Here is a 26,211-nt window from a genome sequence, read left to right as displayed (position 1 = left end):
TCATGCATTTCATGATTCTTTAAGACCAATGATTTTTTAAAATATATATATATATATATTAAACACAAAATTTTTTCAGCCCATGTAGAAGCTTTTTTGTTTTACAAAAAAAAAAAACTATGTTCTTCTTTCACCATGATTTGAAAAAAATTTACTTTTAGAATCGTCACTTTATTTTAAATATACAAATCTAAAATCACATTACCTGGATTATCACCAGTAAAAGCAACAACTTTACATTCTTCAGAAAACCCATAACGGTCAACAAAATAAGAAGAAATCAAACCCTAAAATCAATTAAATATAAAATTTCAAAACAAATGTAACTAATTGTAGTCTAGCCTATCAGAATATCAAGTTCATGGTTAGTGAAAAAACTATTGTTAAATATCTACTACCAAAAACAGTCAAAAACCTCAAGCATTATAATTTTGTAATTATAAGTATTAAACGTTTATACTAAATTTTTATACTTGAGCATCTTTAATTTTTATTCAACAAATAATAATAATAATATTCTTGATATTTTTTTTATAATCATAGAAAATGTAACTATTTTTGTAAACAATATTTTTATAACTTAGAGTTTATTATTGCGCATAAAAATTAGAAGTTATTATTTTTAATATTAAGGTTTAACATAAAAAACAGGTTCAACGCTATAAAACTATATATTTTTAGAAAATATTAAGATTAGAAAAATGTATCGAAATACAGATAAAATTAAAAAAATAATAAATAAAATATAATTTCAAAAAATAGATATATAGAAATTTAAAGATAAGGAAAAGCCCATATTACTTTCTTAAAGGAAAAATAAATAATAATTTTTATATTTTATTCAATTAAGCAGATGAAAGTTATTTAACAAATTACTTATTGCAACAGGGCACTATTTTATATAATGTGCCTCACTAGAAAGACTGATCCTGAATGGAGTTAACATCACTTTTCGCTGGTCTTCCATAAGAACATGATCTAAATCAAATACATCTGATTTTATTAAAATCCTGTGTCTGTTTCCCTGCTCGGTCCGACTGCATCATTTTACAAGCCGAGCAGGATTATAAGAACTGATGAAACGGGCGCAGGATAATATTAAATGCTAAAATGCTTCTTCAAAACCGAAAGAAAAGAAAAATTAATTGAAAGAACACACTTCTACTATGTTGGAAGATTTGAGCCTATTTACGAACGGTTCGAAGACTTCACAGCTAAATGTCATAACTTCAAACTAGAAGAGAATGCTTAGCAGTTTATTGCCAATGCTGCAAAATAATTTGGATTTGGATGAACCTTGACCCTGGCTGGCGACACTTTCCCGTTCTACCCAGAAATTGAAAGCATAATCTGCCACAATTTCTCTATCACTTTCGGCATTAGTCTGCGACTCATCTTAACGAAGAAAATTGGCTTATTCCCCTTTTAACTAACTGTCGTGTTTACTCTTGGAATGGAGCGACTATGGAGAAAACATTAAGAAAGAAAAAAAAAAGATGTTTCGTTTGCTTCACCTTTTCGAGAATTCCATGCCTCTAAAGACCTGTTCCATATTTTTGATTTCATGCCTATTTCAAAGTGACAGCGATTCTACATTTCCAGAAGTTCATCTTGGTGGCACTTAATGTTGGCCAAAGCGAGCTGTGTGAACTTCAGTGGATCGTGCTTATTGACGAAATCTTGTGAACAAAAATGGATGAGTGCTATGGAAGGCTTCTTTGGGGGGATTAATATTTTACACATTTTATATCAATTATACTTATTTGACAAATCGTGCTCTGATATTTTTTTAATGGTATTCACCAGGTGAAATTTTTAAACGTGAATGCTTTCTAATCATTCACGCTCATATCTCGAAATTTAAACAAACAAATTTATGGCTATTGATATTTATATTTTGTTAATATTTCCATTTATTGATATTATTATTCAATGGTTTACCATATTATTTGTTTAAATTAAATAATATTACAATTTAGTGTTACCATCATATATTTTTTTTTCACTTTTGATTCAGTATGATTATAATTTCAATTATTTAAGGAATCACTTTTTTTTATTGCATTATATATCACAGTGTATATTATATTAATTGTAGAAGTGAAATTTAAATTTTTATTTCATTATGATGGTTAAAAAAGCAAAATATGTGCTATTCATATATTTAAATTTATTTTTCTTCCTTCTAAATGTTATATTTAATTATTGAAATTTGATTATTTGAATGCCATTTAAGTTTTTTTCTCTTCGTAATGCAACTGCAATAATCATTGAAATTCAATTTTAATATTAGACAAATAGTATAGATTAAAAGTAAGACATTTTCCCCTTTGCTCTTTGTGGGAATAGCGCAACCTATTTAATAAACCAATTATAATTATTAATGTTTCCCTTTTTTCCTGAGATCTCCTAAAACAGAGGGAAGTACATATGCTACTTTTCCTAGGATAAAAACTAAAGCACATAGATTTTGGAGTGTGATTTGAGCTCCGCCAATGCTAGAAAGTTATCTGAATACACAATGTGAAGCTCAATAAAAATATTTTTTCCTTCCAACTGTTATCTGCGTGGCTGAACATTCGACCATGACTGTTAACATCACACACATACATACGTATATATATGCATATAATGCAAAAAGAATACTTATTAATATTTTTTAATTACTAAGAGATATTTAAAATGAACTCAAGTTACACATAATACTAGTACAAAGAGAAATATATTATCAGGCAGAAATGAACATTAAGTTTTAGGATTAGTTCAATATCTGTACTTTGGTAAAGGGCACGAATACAGTGAAACCTCTCGCGAGCAACCACTCTCCGTTCCACACTGAAATGGTCGTTGATGGAGGTCAGCCGTTCTTAGAGGTTTCCTCTATTATTTTCAAAATTGTTATCAAAGGTACTGATTTTTGGCAAACTATTTTAATTATAGTCAGTCATTTTCTTGGTGCAGAAATGCCACTTCGTTTGTAATTATGAAAAGACAGATTGATGAATAAAATTTAGCGTCTATTAAAATGATCCCAATGGATATATGTAATTATGCATAAAACAAAGATATCAATTATGAATGATAAAGCTATTTTAAATAAATGAACAATTACGTTTTTGTATAAATTTGCTTCTAATTTTATTTCATAAGAATTAGTTAGCTTTAAAAGTGAGAACAGGTTTGCTTATTTGAGATACTTGGTTTTTCTAAAATAAATTTTTTTTCTAATTTCACTTTAAACTCTTAAAAGTAAATCATTGATAGCATCATCTTTAGTGCACTCTGACAACATGACATGAATTTGTATCGTAAAAAAGAGCTCTTTAATTAAGAGCATCACACAAATATTTGAAATATATTTTAATCTGCTTATTTATTTTGTTAAATTTTTCATTTTGATATTTCTTCGTGTTTCCTTCCTTATTTCACCTTTTCCACATTTGGTGCAGATACTTTCCCAGTCGCTAGGAGAGGTTTTAATTTTCTTTCCTAAAGAATTTCTTCAACACAAACTCTATGGAAAAAACTGTACGTTTCTCAAAAGTGGTCGCATATAGAGATGGTCGTTCTATAGAGCTGGTCTTTCCTGAACGTTTTTCTGTACTTTGTATTAACTTTAAAATTTTATTAGACTAAAAAATATGCTAGATAAAAAAGGCTTTAGCGAGATTAACATTTCTTCTAATTAAAATATTTCTTACTTGACACATTCTAAAGATTCTGATATCATTGATTAAAAGTTAAGACTACAAGTATGGCTTATTTATTAAATATTTAAAAATCAACAATATTAAAATGTATAAAAAAAAACACATATTTACCAAAACAGTGCAAGAGGGTACAGGTACACCAAGCTTATCTCGTAAGTCTGGAGCACATGACTAAAAAGAGCAACATATTTTAATACAAAAATTGATTAACATCCTAAAATAAATCCAATATTCATACTAAAATAAAACTAAATATTATTGAGAAATGTATTCAATATCTACCTTTAAACACTGATCAGACCAATCTTTCTCATTTATATCCAATAAATTCATTCCTGATCCATCACTAAGATCAATTGAGGCATATTTGCCAAGAAATAGTGATGCTCCAAAACTACTAACTAAAGAAATCCTCTACAAAACAAATAAATAAAATTTTAACAGTTTAAAAACAATTCAAGTTAATTTTATTCAATTAAATTTTTAAACTAACTAATTTATATTAAACTGTTTAATATCACATGAAATAATAAATACATACACAATTTCAATAATAAAATATATAAATTAAACTCATAAATAATAATAAAAACTAAATTATCTTAATTAGGATAAATCATTAATATGAATCTAATTTAAAATTGAATGATTTAAATATGGTTAGCAAAAAAATAAAAAGTTTGAATCTTGGAGATAAAATTAGCAAACAATTTTTTTAAATTAAAATAAACTTGCTAACTAAATATTACAACATTCAATTTTAAAATTTAAATTGGCAACGGTAAAGTAAAATATACATATTGTTGTTATATTATTAGTAAAATTTCCTCAAACTAGATACTTTATTATTTCAACAGATATATAACAAATCTAACAATAATTATAGTGCTCAAATATGAAGCAAATATTAAACTAAAGATAAAAATTCAAGAAGCACATCAAGAATACTCATAAATGAGAAATTCAGAGAAAATTAACACAAGAAGTTCAGAATCATAATAATCATAAGTACATATAAAAGGCCCTATTGCCATAAAACCTTGAAATAAGAAAGATGATTTTTTTTAACAATTTGTTGACTGGCAATCTTACATGGAAACTAAGTCATTACAATGACTATTATTTCCTAATTGAATATGGAGTCAAGAAAAACATTCTAATTGAACCACTTTGTTGACCGGCAATTTAACACGGAAATTAAGTGATGACAGTGAATAGTATTTCCTAATTGAATATGGAGTAAAGTAAAACATTTTAAACAAACTCTAATAAATTTAAAATTGGTTTCATAAGTTGAAATAGATAATGCAAGTGTAAAGTCATCATCTGTCAACAATATTAGGGTTCGAAAAGACGAGTTAACGCCTTACCAGTAAACAATGTGCTAATATACACAGGTCATATTATATCATAATGTTTTTACTACTAAACTTTACACTTAACCTCACGTGACTATAGAAAAAGAGAGTCTGGAAGAAAAGTATTTTTGAATGATCTGTTTTTACTTATGTTATCAAAAACTGAGAATTATCAATATAAAAACAATTTTAATGGCTTTAGTCATTGTTTCCAGTCTTATTTCTGATGTTAAAATTGTTATTCAAAAATGGTGAATATAACATAGATTTTCGTGCAGGACCAAATCATAATACAAGCTCCAAGTGATAGAGCACCAAGATTTAGATTTGCCTTCACAAAATATTATATTCTAACTTTTCAGGGTATCTTTTTAAATATTGTGAGTGAAATTCACAAATCAAACAATGGGATAAAACTAGAATATAAAAGCTTAAAACACACAATATTATTATCGAGTATGTTTCCCAAGATCATGCATATATATTATTTATTATATTTCAGCATATTATATTCTCTTCCTTATATTTCTGCATTTAAAATTATTACAAAATTTCTGCATTACACTGTTTCTAACAAAAATAATTATTGTGAATCCAGAAAAATGTACTATAAAGTTGAAAATATTGTCTTTTTCAAATAATTCTTTAATTGAAATAATTATTTTTTTCGAAGTAAAAACTGCATTACAATCATATTCAAATTTTTTTTATATTAAATAAAAAACCTTTTAATTATGAAAAAAATATAACAAATCGAGTTTATCTTTCAGACTTCTAACAATATGCATTGTATCATAGCTTTTAAAGTTTTTTATCATAAATTAAGCAACTAGAAAACTAAGAGAAATAACCCTACTTCAGTATTGTTATAAGCATCAGGCCTTGTTTGAAAAAGTTTAGCAATTTGGTTTCCAGTAAATCTCTCAAAAGCACGAGAACCTGTTAACTTTGCCAAAGCTAACGGTCCTCCAACTGCTAATTCTAATTCAGAACATTGAGTACCAGTACTGGAATCCATCCACACAGGCGAATCTCTTAAACTAAAACATCCCTAAATGGAAAAATAGAGCATTTAAGCTTCATGAAATAAATAGTTTATTGCAAGATATTTTCTTAATTTTAAATGATTTGTTTATATAATTGTTGTTTTCTAAAAATATGTAATGAATGCATTTTAGTTCATTATACAATGATTAAAATAATTCAATGATAAAAAATTTTTTGTAACCCACTGGCTTCAGCAATTTATTTTTAAACTAAATATTTGCATATTGGTTAGCTTTATTTTTTGCATTTCTTTAAAACAAGTAATTTAAATTTGTAATACTTTTCATTTTATATGTGCTTTTATTACTTTTAATTATCTAAATTTTCTAGCAAGTTCAAAATTTACAAAAAATTAATCCTGATCTATTAACTGTAATTATTCCTCTGATTTTTTTACTTGATCTAACTTATCCTCAAATAAATGTTTTTAACAAAAGAAATAAATTTTCCTTTCCTAACACTAAACTGCGGAATTTTTATTAAACAGAAATTTTATAATTTTTTACATTATTAAGCTTATTTGATGTAATCAAAATTTTATCTCAAAATATTTTTCGATTTTGTCTACCTCTTAGAGTAAGCTCATATTTTTCTAGGGCAGGGCCTCTTAAGCATAAAATATGATTTCAGAGCCTATTTACTATCTATAATGTGATTCTCTGCTTATTACTTAAATTTAAATTTTATCCATTTAATTTGGTTTAGTTCAATATAACTCTTGCAAAATTTCAATTAATGATAATATATTTTGTTAATCTTGCTTAGTAGAAAATCTTAATGCAATAGAATATTATATTTTTGAACTTCTAAAGATGAAAATGCTGCTTCTATTTGGAAAAGTTTAGTTTTGATAGCTTAATAATTTATAGAGTTGAAAATATGATAATAGTTATTTATTTATGATAAAAATTTCCCTTCTCTTAATATTTAATTCACATCTCAGGAATTCTTTCATATTTGAAGAAATTAAAAAAACTTTTGGTCACAACTGTAAAACTTGTCCAAAAGTAGTTTCATTTCTATATAACTATTTATTATTTGATCATAAAATTTTGGTATAGAATGGTATGCATTTTTTGTATAATTTTCAATAATAATGCTTTAAATAACAAGACCCGAAATTCAAAGGAAGGGTAATTGGTCAAATAGTTTCTGAGAAATGAAAATTTCAAATAAAATTTTTTTAAAGGTTTTATAGCTCATATTATTTGACTGGTTAGAATAACACTTACTAAAAAAAACTTAAATAACTTTTTTCTCATTCACACTATGAAAAACTGCCATGTAAGTCATGAACATAAATATAAAAAATATGTAATAAAGTCATACCTGAAGTTGTTCATGCAAGAATTTTTCAGGAGATGTTTTGCTGAGTATCTCTTCAGCTCCCCGCTTCCAGTACACACTTCCATGTTGCTAATTAAATAACAAAAAATAACCAAGAGAGATAAGGCAAGTATGATATATGAGTTTCATTGCATCCTTTAACAGAAGTTTATGTTTTTGATATATAGATGTTTAAGGCACTAAATTATAGGATATTTAATAATAGGAGTAAAAAATAAATTGAGTATAAAAAAATGGAAATACAATTCCAGAAATCATAAATATATGTAAACCATAAAATATGAGAGAAAGATTGAATAAACATAACTTTTACAACCTAGGACAAAAAGTAATCTGCAATGTTATAGAGTTATAAATAAATAACTGTCATGTGATATAACTGTCATGCATCCATTTTTGTTTTTATAATCAATCATTTTACAATCAAATTTATGTATCAAATTGTAATTCAACTTTTAATTAATCACATTTCTTAAGAAAAATGATATTTGCTAAATAAAACTAAAAAGACATGTTAATGATGTTTATCTTTATTTTGATGTTTTATATTTCTACATAGTATTTTTTAAAGTGATTTAATTTATGAATTTTGATGACATTAAATGTTATTGTTACTTGAAGTTTTTCAAGTCTGATTGACTGAAGTGTTTATGAAAAATAGCAGTAATTTTGTCAAAGAATATTAGTTTGATATAGATAAAGTTATTAAGTAACTGCCGTTGAAATTATAAGCTACACATTGCTAATGGAAACTTTTATAAAGATGCTGGACATCTGAATAAAACTTTTTCCCTTCAAAATAGTATTGGGTATCCATTGTATCCATAGAGAAATTTTGGATTAGATGATAAATTCTAAAAAATTAGAAATTATGCCCTATGGGAAAATTGTATGGTTTAAAACATAATACAGTAGAGAACCATTTATCCGTTATCCAGATAACCGGGAAGAATTTTGCTTGGTTTTCCCGCTATTTTAAAGTACTATAATGATTATAAAAAAAATTTTAAAAAGCGGAAATTTGACTCATCCTTAAAGTTGAGTAGAGGGAAAGGGGGGAATTCTTCTCCTCACTTGCCCAGAGGAACTTCAATTCTTCCCATGACCTTGAAGATCATTAGATCCAGAGGGGGCAGGGAAGGGACAAATGTTTTATTTTCTCCTGTGTTTATTTTCTTTTTCTGATAAGCTGCCATCAATCAAACTTAAAGGAGTGGCAAGCTGATTTCGTTTTCTCTTTGATTTACGAGGGGGTGGGGAAAATGCATTGCATAGGCATAGCAATGAATGAGTTAAAGAACTTGAAACATCTGGCTAAGAGTATTGATTTTAAAGGTGAAATGTGAGATTTATTTTAAATCATCCACTTTAGTTACTCAGTTTTGTTATTTATTATGGTGAATTGTTTTATTATTTCGAATAATGCATTATTTAATCAACAGTTATATTCATCCATTTGACATCAATTAACAAAACAATATTTTTTTGTTGAATAAATTCTGATTTCTTATAAATGCGATATCATTAGCAAGTTTTTCTTGATGTGCAATCACATCTGCTTTCGTTAAAAATAGTCTTTTAATAAAAAAATAAACTAAAAGGAGAAGATTGCTTATTAATTTAAGCATATAATTATTTGTTAATAAAAGCAAGCGATTATTTTATAAAGAGTTTTTTTTTTTTCTTAAATTTTGATTCCGTTTTTCTGATTTCACTGCATTTTTTTTTCTTTTAGGATAAATTTCGTACTCAATAAATTAATTCTTTTTATTCATAAATTTTATTATTAAGTTTTTTCTAATTCCGTTTATCTTATATCCTGTCTCTTCGAGATTTTAATACTTATGTAAGTGCCTTTTTTAAATATCGTTTACATTCCATAATTTTCAAGTGTTGTTTTTATTTAGATTAATAAGTTTTCTTTTCATCCTCCCCCGCCAGTATAATTAGGTATGAAATATATTTCGTCTTTTAATTATTGGTTTTGTTTTATTTTAGTTAATTTGGGGATTTTAATTATTATCAAAAAATAAATATGCAAATTTTGTATTTTTTAAACTTGTTTTTCTTGTCTAAATTTGCAAATGTTTTTATCCTTTTAAATGTTATTTTTCTACCATTTTTTTTAATTTAGGAGATCTTTTAGTTTTTTCCCTATTTTTAAATATGTTTAACTTTTTCCTTGTTATTTGGGCTTGATTAAAACATCTATTAACGGCACTTTTGACTTATCCAGAAAACCGGGAAATTCAGACATCCGGGATAGCGATGGTCCCGAGCATCCCGGTTAATTGGTTCTCTTCTGTATATACATAACTTCTGAATACCATGTTAAGTGAGTTATTTTTATGTAATTATATTTTGGGAGAGAGACTTTGGGGAAATTTTGACTGAGTAGTTGCAAAACTGTTGTCCAGGCTAAAAAGTTGATATGAATCTGACATTTCTTTTATTAGGAAATGCTTAGCAAATTTAAATAATAGTTTTGTGAAGTCAATATACAGTTAATGTTGTTCTAATGTTTAATAGTTTACGTCTAATAAATCATTCTATATTAAATCTAGAATAATTGAAATAAACTTCAACTATCTTCACAAATAGTAAAATTAGCATTGAATTTACCTGAGCAGCCCCTGATAATGACACCACAGTTGAAAAATCTAATCCTTCAAGTTTTAATCGCTCCAGAAGCATATCTAATGCTTTTACCCACATTATTGTTGGGGCACATACAGACAATTTATCCTCATGAGCTATAACACCACCATGAGTCCTAAAAAGGAAACATTATTATAAATAAAAATTAAAAATATTCAGGCAAAAAAAATATCAAAAGCTATATGAAGCAAAAGCGTTTTTTCTTTTTAAATTATGGTGTTTCAAAAAATTTCATGCAACTGACATACTTTTGAAATGTGTTTTTTGTTGTCATTTTAACCAGGAGTGAACAATGATAAAAGTACACATGCTGACAAAAAAATATCTAAGCATGACCTCAACTTAAAGGCACAAAGAATGGTTTAAGAGACTAAACTTAAATATGCTATTTCTCTTGTATCAAAACTTTTAATCACTATCTTGCCTAAATTTTCTAGGCTGCTACTACTGCTATATTATATACAATTAAAAATGTTTATGTTTACTAAAATTATAAATTATGATTTTACAACTAATAGAGATGAGGAATATCAAAACTTTATAAGTAGAAAAATTTATTACAATTAGGATAAATGCAAGTGAGGTAAATTGCACTATTTTTAAGAGTAAAATTCTTATGCAAAACTAAGACCTTTCTATTAAGTAAAAAATTAAAAAAAATTATTTTTAAATTGCATTCATAAGTCATTAAAAAATGTGAACATACCAGCTTAATTCTTATAAAAGTATCTATGCCTGCTTATGAGCAGCTGGATTTTTATTCCTTTGTTTTAGAATGCTTGCATTCTATTTAAAAGCTATGCGTTTCTGATAGTCCCATCTTTATCAGTTTGTGAATGACTTATGTTTTCAGCTTCAACTCTAATATTTTTCTTTATAAAATGAATTGAAGCTTCAATATGATCCTTTTAATGTAAATGCAAAGTTACAAAGAATAAAATTACAGTGAAAATAAAAGTACCTGAATTCTGGAAGGTCTAAATCAAAATTTACAGCAGATTGATGTGTAACTTGCAATTCATCATTTACCACTATAGCTTTCAGCTGAAAACAAATTAAAAGTACATCATTCACTCTTTCTTTAAAGTATAATATAAATAGTCACATAAGTTAATAAATTTTTAAGATAACTCTACAGTTTTCTCTATCTCTTTATAGAGCTGGAAATATTTCCAGTCAGGATGCTGCATCAAAATCCTTGTCACATTTTGATAGTAATTAGGCAACGGCATGCAAGAAACTAAAAAATAACATAGTGCAGTGCCCATTTGATTGTTATAGACAAGGATGCCACACAGTAAAAAATATTTGAAACAATAAGACTTACAGAGAAGAGGTAATGAATATAGATTGAGAGTATTATAATATATTAATTAAGTACCATTTAAGGATAGAAATAAATATAAAAATAAACAATATAATATATAACTTTTAGACAAGATAAGATCAACTTTACTTTAATAAAAAATTAAAATTATACATACATTATGCATCAAGTATCTTTCAAATAAATTTATTAAAATAATAAACACAAAATCTAAGCATTTTTTTCCATACAGTTAAATAAAAAATTGAAACTTATAATATAGATAGTACATAGCTTTTTTCTCACTAAGAAAATCATTACTCCGTTGCCTGTTTTTCGCATTACAAAAACTTATTGAAGATATTACCTCAACTAAACCAATGGACATGAACGTGTAAAAGGATATACATATTATCTTTCTATTTCTTTTAAAAGAGTTTTTATTTGCCTGTGTATTAATGAAGAATAAGGTTAAATTAGCTATTTTAACAACAGTGTTCATTTCGGAAATTAAGCAGAGTGACTAAATTTTAGCAAGTAAATTCTGCATATATTATGTCATGGAAGTTTAATATTATGATTTTTAAATTTGACAAATCTTCTTTCCTTGCTAACCATTACATCAGTAGTTATATAAAATAATTTATCTTATATTAATACTAGTTTCCTTTTCTAAATACTTTATAAATGAAGTAAGAATATCCTATACCTTAGTTGTCCTAGTCAGAGTCAGCATAATTCTTCATTAACTTGATCTTCATTGCCATCTCTAGCAATTATTTCAAGGTGTACAACATCATTTATAATCGGATATACAGGGACTGCTAATTTTATAACTTTCCATTTTTCTTCGAAATTCTTAAAAGTGGGCAGGTATTTAGTTTAAAAATGTCTTGATACACTTGATATGCAACATACATATATCTCCCAAATAAGACACATTGGTTCAAAAGTTTTGAAAACTGCCAACATATAATTTTCTTTTGTTAAGATACTATTTGATTAAATAAGCCAAAATAATTAGAGAAAAAAAAATACAAGCTTTCAAAATAAAACTCAGAGCATGTCATTAATTAAAAATAACCTACGGGGAGAAAAAATGCCTGCGGTGACAGCTTATTTATCTTATAACTTTGCAAAATGGTGAAGAAAACCAAAAAATGTTACCGCATACCAAATTTTGTAGCTTCAATAAATATTAAACATCTTGAAATCTCTATGAATGCATGAAGAGTGACAGGATCACCTATTCTTAACCTAGGAGGTCTTGGTGTTATCTATGGTCAAAAGAATTTTGAAATATCAATTACTTACCATTAAAGAATTTAAAGTGTATACTTATTGTACCGTGATTCAGAAATCAGAGTTTCCTGTATAATCATAACCTTTTAAGAGGTACAATGTATTCATTGATCATATTTTTCTTCTTTGAAAATTTCATTCACTCATTTTGGTGTTGAAAGAGGTGATTTATTTTGGAGTTAAAATGCATGGTATAATTAGCATTCTTCTTTGTGTTAGTTTCGCTTAATTCTCTGAACATATGTTATTTAGAGAAAGTGGCTACTCCTAACCAGTGTACCACTAAGAGTAGAAATTAAAAATTTTAAAGGTAAATAATTATTCGCAATTAATAAGGTTTTAAAAAAGCACTTTGTTTAAAAAAGTGGTTTAATTTTTTTTATGATTTAATTTTAAAAAAAGTGATTTAATTTTTAAGGGAGAAGCATAAAGTTTTCTTATTTCATGACAACCTTCTTGTGAAGCAAAATTAAAAATCTACAAAAAGCACTGAATTACAGACTTAATTCAATGCACAATAATAAAAGATATAATTTGAAAAAAAATTTAAAGTATTTTTAACTTCTAATGTGTTATAATAAATACTTGTACTTTATTGACATAAGAAACTGCATATTAATCAGTAAAGTGCAGCATATTTTTGCCAAAATAAGTCAAGTATTTATGAAATATAAGTATATATTTTCCTTAATTTTATGTAGTCATGAAACAGCACTCTCACGTTATAACGTCCAGTTTTGCTTGGACTACTGGGGTCCCTATATTGATAGTCAACTGTATACAAATATTTTTACAAATTAAGTTTATTTAAATTTTAAACGGTATTATGAACGAAGTTTGAAATCCATTTGGCGCCTTGGTGATTGTAACTGGCGTGACAGATTACGATAGAGAAATAACACCAATGTAATAGTCAACGAAGTGAATATTAGTAGGTTAACAGCAGAGAACAACAAAGCAGTAAAAGTACTTCCTTCAGTACATTTCATATTAAGACAGCACTAAGAATTTAAGAAACACATTATAGTAAGGATAAAGCAGAAATGCAAGAACAATACATAGAAATTTAAGGAATAATGCATTTAAAAATTATAATCAAGAACTTTGAATACAATAAATGAAACTTAAAATTTTTAATTTCTTAAAGATGATACATAAAAAATAATACCTGCTGAGTACTGAAATCAAGTCCCAGGTAAGATTTAGCTTCGTCCATCATAATTAAGAATTTTAAAAATATTTTTTTATCATAACAAAACGATAAGAAATACCCCAGACTTCACATGTAGTTTCTTGAGTCAGAGGTTAACAACCTGTTAACGAAACCCCAAGACAAATCCAAAACAAATCCAGACGACATCAGGTTGCCATTAATCAAATCGCGGAGAAACAAATCAACGAGTTTATTCAGTATTTATAAAATGTATTATAAAATGGCACTGATTTCAACTGATTCAGTTGATTACCTACGCTCAGTTGAAACCATTCGGGTTACAATTTCGTTAGTCAACGCTTGACCCGCCATCTAGTGAGTTTTATGATTAAGACCAAAGGGGAGTAGGAGAAAATGCATCTCTTCTTGTCTGTATGATTGACATGAAAAAGCCTGCTCGTGATGATACTGTCATCTAGTGACAATTATTAAATATAAGATTCTTTTTTTTTCTTCAAAGAGTATATGACTGGGATAGCCTGAGTGGTAGGGCGTTAGGACCGTGTCCGAGAAATCGTAAGTTCGATTATCTCCGTCGGCCGATGACTCCCCGTGTACGAAATGGTGACTGATACACTCTAAATCTGTTAGGGTCAGTAAGTCTTCCAAGTTCCCAGAATAAATCAAAATTTCTGGGGGTACTGGATCGGAGATTGCATCGTGCTATGGTTCTGGTTCAGGTCAAAATTACATTCTAAGGATAAATGGATGGTGTGTTATTATGTCCTTCCTGTAAAACAGGATATAACATATGCATGTAGTCTCCGGATCATTCTGAGGGATCTTTTACAGACCATCAACTATAGCCTATTGTGCAACTCTACTGCGACGTAAATAAAAGTAGTGAACCGTACCTTTAAAGAGTATCGAATGTAAAAATTACCTTTTTTGTAACTCTATCATCATTGAAATAGTTTTTTTTATAAGAGAGAGAGAGAAAGAAAGGAAAAAGGAACAGAATATTAAAGGAAAATCCCATTTTTTTTTAAATTAGAAATTTCAAAATAAATTCTTTATTTGAGATAAGAGAAATAAGTTTTAATTACTCTTCTTTTCGTAAGTATCTACCAGCATTTTTTACAAAGCAAATATGGGAGAGAAAATTTTATACTTTAATTTTAAAAAATACCTGGAAAAACAAAAATATTTCAATAGTAATAATTTTGAAATTCATCAATTGAATATCATCTCATTATAATTCGCATTCAAATGTGTTATATTACTCTGATTTAGGTAAAATATTGAAACCTATTACTACAAAGCAAAACTGTGAATAATACATATTTATAAAAAATTCGCTCATTAATAAAATAGTTAATTAAAACTGGATTCCTTTCACTAAAAAATAAATGAATAAAAGTAAAACATAACATGATGGATAAATTATGAAATACAATCGGATACCATACGGTTGTTTTACTAGGATAAGTCATTATTAAATTTTATTAAATTTGTTTTTATGAAATTATCTTTCATTTTATTAAATTACGAAAATAAACAGCAGTTGCAAATTCAAAGTTAAATTACGTCATAAGTACTGAATAATATATGTGAAAAAATTTTTGATTTAAAATTATTCTATGATTTTCGTTATAAAAATTTAAATTAAATGCATTTTTTCAAATATATTACTAAGTAAATTTGCAATGAAAAATTTAAATAAATGTATAAACATGAAATAGGTGTGTAATACTTGAGTTATAAGTTTGAAATATTCTTTAAAAGATAGTGTGAAATAAATGCTCCCGTGTACCACTGGGGATTGAATCCCCAGCCTCTAGGTTTGTAGGCTCGATTTTTATCAACTTTAAATTCCTCGTACAATAAAAAAATGACAAATAAATAAAATAGAACTTGACATGGTATTTTTAAAAAGTATTGATAATATACCCATTAGAATTTAGCTCTTACGTTATTTAAATGTCTGTTGAATGAAAAAATTAAGCAGTGGGAGTCTTTGATAGCCTTGCTAAGACTTGAAAAATTTCGCGAAAATCGAGACTTGTCCTGTTTCTAGCGCCACCATCGGAGTGTAGCAATCATCTATCAAATTAAGAAACCAAACGGAAGTGAGTTGTTCGTCTTGTATCACATGTCTCTGCCGAAGATGGAACGTTGTCACTCGATTCTATGTATTTTCGGTTAGAAAGCCACTGCTGGCTTATTTTTGCTTAATTTATGGAACAGCTTTTAAAAAAAAAGTATTATTCTGGGCTTATCAGTCTACTTCAATTATTAAAGAAAAGGACTTTGGAGAAATAAGCAGCAGGAGAGTACTACTTGGTGCTGTCTCTCCTATTGTGCTATCTGTCCTCCTCTACTTGACGAAGGTTTATAAGCCTATTTTGAGCACACAAGCCTGAAAATTTATATAATTGCAATAACCAATAAGCAGCAGGAAAATGATGTTTTATTACTATATTTTGTTTTTAATTATATAACAGCTGCTTTTAGCAGAATTATTGTTAATTGTTGCTTTCGTAAGTAAATCCTGTTAGTTTTAGACTAAATTAATATGTTTCAGTTAATTTCTTTTATCCTTTTTTTACTTTAAAAATTAAGAACTGTTCGATCCAAAATTTCTAAAAAAGAAAAGAACTCCCAAATAAATTGTATGAAATTATTTGTTGTAGTTAATTTACGTCGCACTAGAGCTGCACAAATGGAAACATCCTGCAGGATGATCCGAAGACATGCCATCACAATTTTGATCCTCTGCAGAGGGGGTGGCGCCTCCGCTTCGGTAGCCCGACGACCTGCACGTGAAGTAGAGCACTTTACGGTAGCATAGTTTAACGAGGATCAATACCGCACATCCTCGGTCCCTACGCAGACTTATCCAAGTGGTCACCCACCCGCACACTGACCGTAGCCAGTGATGCTTGACTTCGGTGATCTGCTGGAAACCGTGTCTTAACGATCAGTCCACTGTGGGACTTATGAAACTATGGAATTAGATTTTTTCCAGCCAAAAACTACATTGGGCTCTTTTAATTAGAAGTTATTATGATTTCCTATAGATCACAATTTTATGATTTGTAAATTCTTTTCTTATTTTGTTTATCGGGGATATTTCCAAATCTATCACGTCAACTACAATCGCCAAGACGGCAAATGGATTTTAAACTTACAAATAAAAAAACAAAAAACTTCTATAGGTCTGCCTGGTGGTTTCTACGTGGGAGATATTCCCGTATCGTGATCTGGGCGCCAACTACAATCGCCAAGGTGCCAAATGGATTTTAAACTTGAGAATTTTTTTAAAAAAGAACATGTAGATGTTTTCCCGGGGGTGGTTGCGAATTATACCTTTCGAGTTGGTCCCTTTCTATGGTGTTATTTTTAGTTTCTCGCTAGCCGTTGCCCGGAAGTTACCAAGACTTGGCGTTGGCGATTGATCTGCCACAGATCACGATACGGAAATCTCATCTAATTTGAAAATATATTAAGTTCTGATTTAAATATTAATTTGCAACCCTTAGTTGTTAAGCTTAATTTAAAAAAAAAAAGATTTTAAAAATATGTATAAGAGATTGTTAATATAGAACACCTTGTATCTACATGTATATGATCACAAGTTATTGTCTTGAAATAATTGCTGATTTTATCATAATGAAAATCTAACTATACATATTTGTTAAAGAATTTAACATTTTATTAAAAAACTTCACATCGAAATAGTTTCCTCATAATAATATATTTATTACACTGCCATGCAATTGAAAAAACGACGTAAATGCTTCACAATAGATTTCAAGCAAAGCAGCTTGTTAACTATCTTCCATTGCCTTCCAATAGAAATTCAGAAAATTGATTAAAAAAATAATTTTTGATTTTTTTTTTCGTTGTAATACGTAGCTTATCAACACAAAAATACCAAATATTTAGTTTGAATTTTTTGTCAGTTATGCTGAATTTTCTATTGCACGGCAGAGCAGGACATCAATATATTTACACACACTGATTCAAACTGGTAGAGAAAGTTCTATTTTTAGAATGGGTTCCAACATGCTCAGCTAAACTTGATCTTCTGGAGTTCATACTATCACTTCTAGTTTTCCGAGGAATGCTTGTTAAATGGAGGTTCTTAAACCACTCAGTTTCATTGAAATCATTTGTATTTCTATCGTTATTCTAAAAATAAAATGAAGTAAAAAATATTGTGTAATATAAAGTAAAAAATATTGTGTAATATTTCAGTTGGTTTTCTGTAATTTAGTTGCTAACAGAATGAATCATATGCAAGCTCTCATGCAGTTATTTCTTTAAAAAATACAGTTGAATTTGAACAATCTAAGAACACCACTTGCATGAAAAATAAAAAAATAGAAAAACTTTAATGACTTCTTAAAAAAAATCTACTGATAAACTATACGCCATGTTATAACAAATGTTTTCTTATTCATAATATTTCTTGTAACCGTGGGACCAGAGGGGTAATAGGAATGTTTTCTTTTCTTTCGCACTGTCTCATGCTACCTGGAAATTAATATCTTCCACCAAATCTAGGCCTCTTCTAGAATTTTCTTTATTAAAACAATCAATCTTGTAGTAGCTGACCTGCCCTTAAAAGGGGGAATGGTATACTTTTAATTCCCCTTTAATATTTTCCAAAAGAAATGTTTTTTTTAAATGAATTTCCCAGTTTTCAACTAACCATCAATAATGTGTGGCAAATATAATTTTGCAATCAGTTAAAAAAATATCTTTTATCATCTAGAACATGTTTGTCTAAAGTGCGGCCCAAAAGCTTTTGAAATGCGGCCCAACCGCAAATTACGAAAATATTTAAATTTACACATTTTTATTAAACAAATGAATGTTTGCAGCATTTTTCATATATAATCGATTTGTTGACACTTATTTTGTCCAAAAAAAATTAAATAAAAACATTTTAGGGCGCAATGGTAAGGATCTAGTTCACTTTTATTTATTTATTTTTTTTTAAATATGGAAACCAAATCCTGACCATGAACTGGGGAAGTATTTTTTCTGGAAAATACAAGTCATAACTTGAGATTTTAAAGGCGAAATTTTTGAAGAATTACTATATTTGTATGCAGTATATTGCGTTGTACTTCAATTTTCTAATTCTTGTATCAATTTCCTAAAATAGGTATGAATACATAGTCATTATATGTTCCAAACAATAACAGCGTTTGAAAGAAAGTTAAAATTTTGACACAATCAAATAAAGGTAAAAGAATTGACACATTTCAATACTTTAACTCCGACAGAAACCTGTGAGTTGCTTTAAATATGCTGCGTTAATTTTTTATTTAATTCAAGAGTTTGAAAGTAGATCGCAAGATTTTTGAAAAAATGACGAGTATTTCAACATATTTTCTACCCCATTTTCTCCAGAAATAAATAAAGTACCTTTAAATCTTCAAATGAAATGCATTGAACTGCGAAGTGACATTCAAATGAAAGAAAAATTTGGGAATGTTCTTTTACTGGAGTATTATAAAGATTACCTACCCCGCTATAAGTATTCTAATTTTCACAATCATGGGGGGCTTTATTAATGTCTTCAGCTTTTGGCAGTATATTTGTGAGCAATTATTTTCAAGAATGAAGCATACAAAGAACAGAAATGGGTCAAAGATCACTGACAAACATCTTGAAAATGCACTAAGAATTGCAACCTCTCCTGTTGAACCCCGATTTCGATTTGCTTGTTCAACAAAAGCAAATTCATTCATCTCATTAATTTAAATTTTCCCCATATTAATGAAATTCAAACTAAATGAAACGAAATTTTTACAAATTTAAAATAAATATGTACCAATACATATCTAATTCAAATTAATAAAAAATTAATGATAAAATGCTAATTTATTTTAACTAAACTACATAGAGTTAATTTTAATTTCAATTTGTTGAAAAAATATTGTATGTGTGGCACAGCAAATTTGTTTTCTCTGCAATGTGGCCCTCAAACGGTCATAGTTTAGACACCCATGATCTAGAACAATAAAAGTCATACTTTTAATAAATGAACAATAATTTTCCTTTATAGAAACAAAATCATTTAACCTTAAAAGCTAGCATTACAATTTATTTAAAAAAATTTGGTTACCAAAATTTTGATATTAGCTGTTCTTGTATTAAATCATCGCGTAGTTCCTCTGATAATCATTTATTCTATGGATTATCTTAAGTTTGTTTTGTTATTTTTCAAAGAAAACTTATTATGTAAATAACTTTTTGAAGCGCAACTCTATTGATTTATAATCAACCAAATAGCAGGACTATTCTAATAATTAAGTTTCAAATATTTATTTTTTAAAAAAATTTTTTTTCAATGAAAGATGTATTTAGAAATTTTTTTTCAATAAAAGTAAAATGTGTGTTTTCTTTTTTTTTTCTCAATAGATTAACTAACAGATTCTATAATAACAGGGAACTTCTGCTTAAGTGGCATTTTTTCCCTTCCTTGCAGACTAGACTGCTAATTTATGGGTATAATTGATGAAAATACATACCTTTTCCCTTGTAAGATTATTTTCTGGAATGTTCTGCCTGCTACATTCAAATATTACTCTATAATAAGGATGTTGACAGGGTACGGATTTGCACAGAACTTCAGGCTGTAGACTTTCAGCTATCACTATGGAATTTTTGAGTGTTGGTTTCTTTCTTCTGCTGCATAACAACCCTCCAACTACAATGAACGCTACCACAGATATTGAGCAAACAGCAATCAAAATACTTTCCATTAGATTTGGTCTAAAGGGGAAAATGAATATATAAAATTTTATAACACTTTAACCCTTTCAAACTTTTAAATGCATGTTGAATTTGAATGTCTAAAATACAATAGAAATCTAATGAAAAATTTCATTTATCAAAACTACGGCTTAATCAAACTCGGATTTAACGTTAATTGTGAATACCGATTTTCCGCTTTTAACGTTTTTTTTCCTTTATCAATAATTAAAAGTTCCGGTATTTAGAGTGTCCATTAGTGTTGTTTTCCAGAAATACCGACATTCCGAGTCATTTTTAACGAATATTTACGAAAATTTAACAGAAAAATATGAGTACAAAAGTGAAATTATTCCTCAATTAGTGTCAGTGGCGTAAATAGCATCCTCGCGGTGCGTGGGAGGTGCATGATGTTTGAGGGGGCACACTCCAGAAAAAATAACACTACGAATTATAATAAGAAACAATTTTTTCAATAATAAGATATTTTTTTAATTCACTTTACCAATAATAATAACCCCTAACTAAACTGAATATAATTATTGTACAATAGTGAGTTATTTTCTTGTTTTATTAAGATAAATTTCATTCAAGTCGGTAAATGAAATGCTATGTTTCAATTTAGTACCTTTTCTAAATTCCGTCGTACCATCGCAATTAGGATTTTCATTATTAATTCAAATTAAAATATAAAAATTTATATTAATTAAAATAAAAGTAATGATTATAAATTCCCGATTGTCTTTTCATGGTATTTTTGTTTCATATTATATTTTTAAAAATAATATATTTTTTTTGTTTCATATTAGTTAACAGCAGAAAGACTGAAAGGGCCAGTTAGGCCCTTTCCAGATTGCTTTTGTGTAGATCAATTAGACATCCAAAATCTTAAAATGTTATTATAATTAATTTAATACAAGCATATTATAGACTTGAGCATTGAAACTATTGGGTATTTTATCTGATATGATTAACTAAAATATTTTATTAAACGGAACACGTATATTAAACGTATATATTAGTTTCTTAGATAATTGAATTTCCTTTTCTCTTTAAAGGACAATTGAAGCTATGTTACAATACTCTTGCTTTTTTTCCCTTATGAATCTTGGGTACCTAATGCCTTCTAAAGGGTACCTTTATACCCTTACCTATCTATGGGGTATCTACCTAAATACTTTTGAGGTCACTCTGACCACAGTCGGGAATCTTACACTATTCTAGATATAAGGTTCTATTTTTATACATATATACGTTTCTAAAAGGGTAACACATAAATGATTAAATAATTATTTAAATTGGATCAAATTATGAAAAGCCAGAAACTCTCAATAATCTCAGTAAGTTGTTTTTCAATTAAAGAGCAACAGAAAATAAGAGGGGCTATAATGGCCCCATCTGTCTTTCTAGTGTTGAGTCTACGATAGGACTCACCTAAATCTAAGTACAAACAGAAAATTATCCTCCAATGACATGAAAAACAGAGAGAGAAATTGATGCCTTGGAAATGTTGGAAAATTCATTGTACTTTAAGAAGAAAAAAAAATGTCGATTTTTTTTCTTCAATAAAATAATTTATAGTTTTCCTGCCTTACTAAATAAATTATACAAGTTTCAGACTGTATTCAGGTATTAAACAAAATATTATTAAATCTGCAAGCATTTAAAGTTTAGTTTTCGTCTCCCTGATACAGAGACTTTCCGTTATTTACGACGTTTCTTGTCCAGTCCGACGAGTTTCGTTAAATCGAGGTTCTACTGCAATTGAATGGCTCACTTTCGATTAACTGCATAAAACATTTATTATAGTATAGATAAAAAATAAATCAATACTTCTGTAACAAATTACTCAATTGGTAAAAATTTTTGTCTTTTAGTGGCACTTATGATGCATAAAGTTCATTTCGAACACATTCAATTAAAATTCATTTCCTTTAAAATTAAAATTTAAAAAAATTGAGAAAGTGGACTTGGAAAGTGAAACATTCAATTAATTATTACAATCACACTAAATGTATCGAATTCTTAACAAAAACGGTTAATAATTAAGTTTAAGTCATACTTACATACTTTGTTAATTCTTCAAAATGTTTTACATGTAAAATTTAGTAACGTAAGAATCAAAAATTAATTAACTCCAGGATTAATTCATTAACTATTGTCCCAGGATCGTAAATATTGGTGATGCCATGCTTTCGGGCTTAAGACAAATAAGAGGCCTGTAAAAGATCATTTAAATAATTATTTATAAAAATACAACAAAAGTAAAATTTTAAAGAGGAAAAACTTTTTTAATTCATAGTCTGTAAATATTTTTATAATTTGTATAAGCGTTTTGTTAGTACATTGTTGGGTACATGCAGCTCACGTTAGTGGTTATTAAATTTCGGAAATTAATTTTATTATTAACTGTGATTTAAATGGTAAAAATAAATATTTGACTAATTTCTCACTATTGTTCAACAGCTTCCTTAAAAACTCAATAAATACTGTTTCTATGTGTTTCCACCCAACTAAAGAACTGATTATAAATGTGTTGTTCATTATTATTATTATTTAATTGCAAATCTTAATGCTTTAAAAAAGTTTGAGAAAGAAATAAATTGAATGAAAAAATATCTTCCGAAAAAAAAAAAGAATTTCGAAATGTATTGACATGAACTGTTAAGAAATATTCCTTAAAAGTAATTTCTTTCATCAAGACCATGCAAATCTGCTTATTTATGTACAAGATGCTACGCATTCATTGTTCATAATAAATATTTTTAGAATCTTTTTCAAAGATATTGTAAAAAAGCACTCACTTTAAGATTCGCAAATTGATTTTTCAACAAGAAGAAACCAAACCCATTTTCAAAATTTTGAAAATCAGTATTGAGTAAAATAGGATTAAAAACATGCACGACCAGTTTAATTGCCAGATGAAACTTGAAGGCGTTTCTAATCATAATTTTTAATCTCATCTTAGTTCCCCAGTATTCAAACAAGTTTTAGTTCTTCAAGTCTTGTTAATATCTTTAAGTTTTTCTCACTTAAGTTTTAATTTCGACTTTCAATGTGCAGTTTTTTTACTTTATTTTTGACAATATATTTTAAATAAATAATAAATGCTGTGATTATTGAACACCCTGTTAATAGTTAGGTTGCGAAAATAAATTTTGTTATTATTGAAATTTGTTTTATTGATAGTTAACATTAGCTACATGATGTACAAGAAAGACATAATTCGTAATAACTGAGCCGGTTTGCTGAATATAGTTGTAAATAAATATTTAATCTTTCATATTTTTTAATCAAGTTTTTATCTAAAGCTTTTTCAAATAATAAATAAAATTAATTAAATAAAATGGAAATTACGTAATTTTTAGAGTTTTGAGATCTTTGATATCCGCATGATAAATATTTATTTTGTTGAAAGCTCTGAAACTTTAATTGATTTTCTTAATATTATGAGCATTATCAGTTAAAATTTTAGAGTACAATTAAATATCAAGTTAAGAAAAATTATTGGAAAAAAATAGAATTTCAAAGAATTATATTTTAGTTATTAGGAAACTGAAAATATAACTGTCTGAATTATAAAATCTAAAATATTTGTCTTAAAATCGTTTTTCAAAAATAAAAAATTCTACCCTGTTATATTTTATATTTGTGTTAAATACTTTAAAATGCATTATAAAACATAATATATAAAACATAATATATAAATATATTAAATATAAATAATAAAAATACATGTTTTAGTGTGACTAAATACCACATTCTGCAAATTGACGTTATGTTTGTTACCACACTAAGAAATTCGTTTATTTCGAATGATCTAAGTTTGATTAATGACACTAAAGCTTTTTAGTGCTTTTTTACTATGTTATGTCTTTTACCAAAATTAGTGATATATGTAAAAAAAAAATATTTATTTATTCATCTGAATGATTTTAATTTTTAGCCGAAATCAAATAGAATTTTAAATTTTTTTTAGAATTATTTAGTTTACGGAATTTTCGTTCGTTAAAATGTCAAGTCTCTTACTTTATCTGGTCACAGACATTACGAACTTGTTAACAGACGATATTGTTTTACAAGGTTTTCAATTTACGTCCTATTATGTACAAATATTAAAGTTATATATGAAGTATCTTCGTTTAATGTACTTTGTCTAATAACTATCTTTATCTGGAATTAGTAAATACAAAATCACTGTAACATACTTAAATTTTTTCATAGTATCAAGTAAAATCGTATCAGCTAAAAATAATTGACCAAAAAGCGGGAAAGAAAAGAACTATATAAAAGCATTTAAATAGTATTTAAGTAGCATAGTGTGAAAAAAAAAGATAGAAACAAAGCCCCCTGAATAACTTTTGATCGAATGATCAGATTTTCGCTAATACTCAATCTCAATGGTTTGAAGGACTAAGCTTAAACATACTAATAACCTTAATATACTGCACGTAAAACGTAAGTCAGATGAGCTAGCTATCGAAAAATAATAAATCATTTTTTTTTTACATGAATAATGCAAATATGTAAAAATCTAAATAAAATAAAAATTCGGAAAATTAATATAACTTAGTTCAGTCAATTAATAAAATTTCAGACTTATAAACTTTAAAATGTTAAGTAAGGAGGTGCATAGTTTATTTTTAAGATAATTAATATATAAAAAGATATACCTTGATTTGTCAGATCAGATTCTCACATTCTTCAGAATAACTTCATAATCATTTCACAACACAAATGATGCGAAATTTCGACATCTGCGCTCTTACTTTGCAGCTGTTTAAATAATACTAACCACGTGATGTGATAAAAGAATAATTCCTTACGATTTTTTTGTATTTTGTTTGAGCGGAGTAGTTTGTGAATCAGTAATACTTTGCATACTCACACTACTTGAGGTCAATACTTCACAGGAATGTCTTTTTTTACTGCTTATTATTCAGAATTGAGTCAGAGCAATTTTAAATAAAAATGCACTCTATGGATACCAAATAGTACAGCAAATTTACTGTCTACCTTTGTCTCTGTGTCAGAAAATTCTAAAACTCGCAAATTTTACAGTCTTTAAACACTGATTTTTTAAATTTTTTAAAGAATTATAACTTAATAATAAGTAGAAGAAAGTTTATTTAATCTTCAAAATTGATTTTCCTTATGTCCTTCTGAAATTCAAATGCTTGAAATTATAAATTGCAATTAATGCACTAGCAAAGAAAAAAAAAACGTTTGAAATAAAATATATTAAGATCATTAAATTAAAATAAAAAAGAACATTTTTGTAAGTAATTTATGTTTTCCAAAACTTTGAATATCATATCAAGTACAGTTAATTTAACGTAGAACTAAACTTTTACACTACCACATAAGACTTGATTTTTCCTTTTAATAATTTTCAAATTTTTTAGATTTTGTGGCAAAGAATGATAGACCCATATTAGGAAAGACACTGTTAAAAATGCAGGAAATTCATTTCAGAAAATCTTGTTCCTCTGCTTAAATTACACGTTGTTGAATAAATTAAAAATAAATCTAGAATATAGCTCCTCAATCGAACTCGTT

The 26,211-nt window shown here is 27.4% G+C and overlaps 2 protein-coding genes across 3 annotated transcripts in view; both read right to left on the bottom strand.

Moving 5' to 3' along the window:
- Positions 1-14,111, bottom strand: part of LOC107447906 (xylulose kinase) — a 29,644-nt gene extending 15,533 nt beyond the window's left edge. The window contains exons 1-8 of one of the 2 annotated variants that reach the window (XM_043043916.3): positions 13,897-14,111; positions 11,082-11,164; positions 10,085-10,235; positions 7,445-7,531; positions 5,925-6,119; positions 3,993-4,124; positions 3,822-3,881; positions 206-287 (exon numbers count right to left, since the gene is read on the bottom strand). In XM_043043916.3, the coding sequence (XP_042899850.2) occupies positions 206-287; positions 3,822-3,881; positions 3,993-4,124; positions 5,925-6,119; positions 7,445-7,531; positions 10,085-10,235; positions 11,082-11,164; positions 13,897-13,947 (841 nt within the window). In that variant the 5' untranslated portion in view covers positions 13,948-14,111. Of the gene's footprint in view, positions 1-205; positions 288-3,821; positions 3,882-3,992; positions 4,125-5,924; positions 6,120-7,444; positions 7,532-10,084; positions 10,236-11,081; positions 11,165-12,600; positions 12,689-13,896 lie in introns of those variants that run through there. The other variant, XM_071187245.2, reaches the window with a different exon arrangement.
- Positions 14,112-17,574: 3,463 nt separating this feature from the next.
- Positions 17,575-25,452, bottom strand: LOC107447907 (uncharacterized). The gene is made up of 4 exons (XM_071187529.2): positions 25,326-25,452; positions 22,719-22,871; positions 20,430-20,673; positions 17,575-18,075 (listed from the first exon to the last, which is right to left on the bottom strand). Exons 3-4 carry the CDS (start codon positions 20,661-20,663, stop codon positions 17,893-17,895), a joined length of 417 nt encoding a protein of 138 aa, XP_071043630.1. The 5' UTR covers positions 20,664-20,673; positions 22,719-22,871; positions 25,326-25,452; the 3' UTR covers positions 17,575-17,892.
- Between the last annotated feature and the right edge of the window lie 759 nt (positions 25,453-26,211).

This window comes from Parasteatoda tepidariorum, chromosome 11, assembly GCF_982258835.1.
Source record: "Parasteatoda tepidariorum strain Cologne lab strain chromosome 11, Ptep-v5.0, whole genome shotgun sequence".
In the NCBI taxonomy this organism is placed as follows: domain Eukaryota; kingdom Metazoa; phylum Arthropoda; class Arachnida; order Araneae; family Theridiidae; genus Parasteatoda; species Parasteatoda tepidariorum.
This window is presented reverse-complemented; position numbering and strand designations above follow the sequence as displayed.

Bases quoted from the DNA above. Each gene is read 5' to 3' on its own strand.
- LOC107447907 (XM_071187529.2), bottom strand. From the start codon at position 20,663: ATGGAAAGTATTTTGATTGCTGTTTGCTCAATATCTGTGGTAGCGTTC. The intron at 18,076-20,429 runs GTATGTATTTTC...TTTTATTTTTAG, and splicing joins ATAATCTTACAAGGGAAAAG to AATAACGATAGAAATACAAA.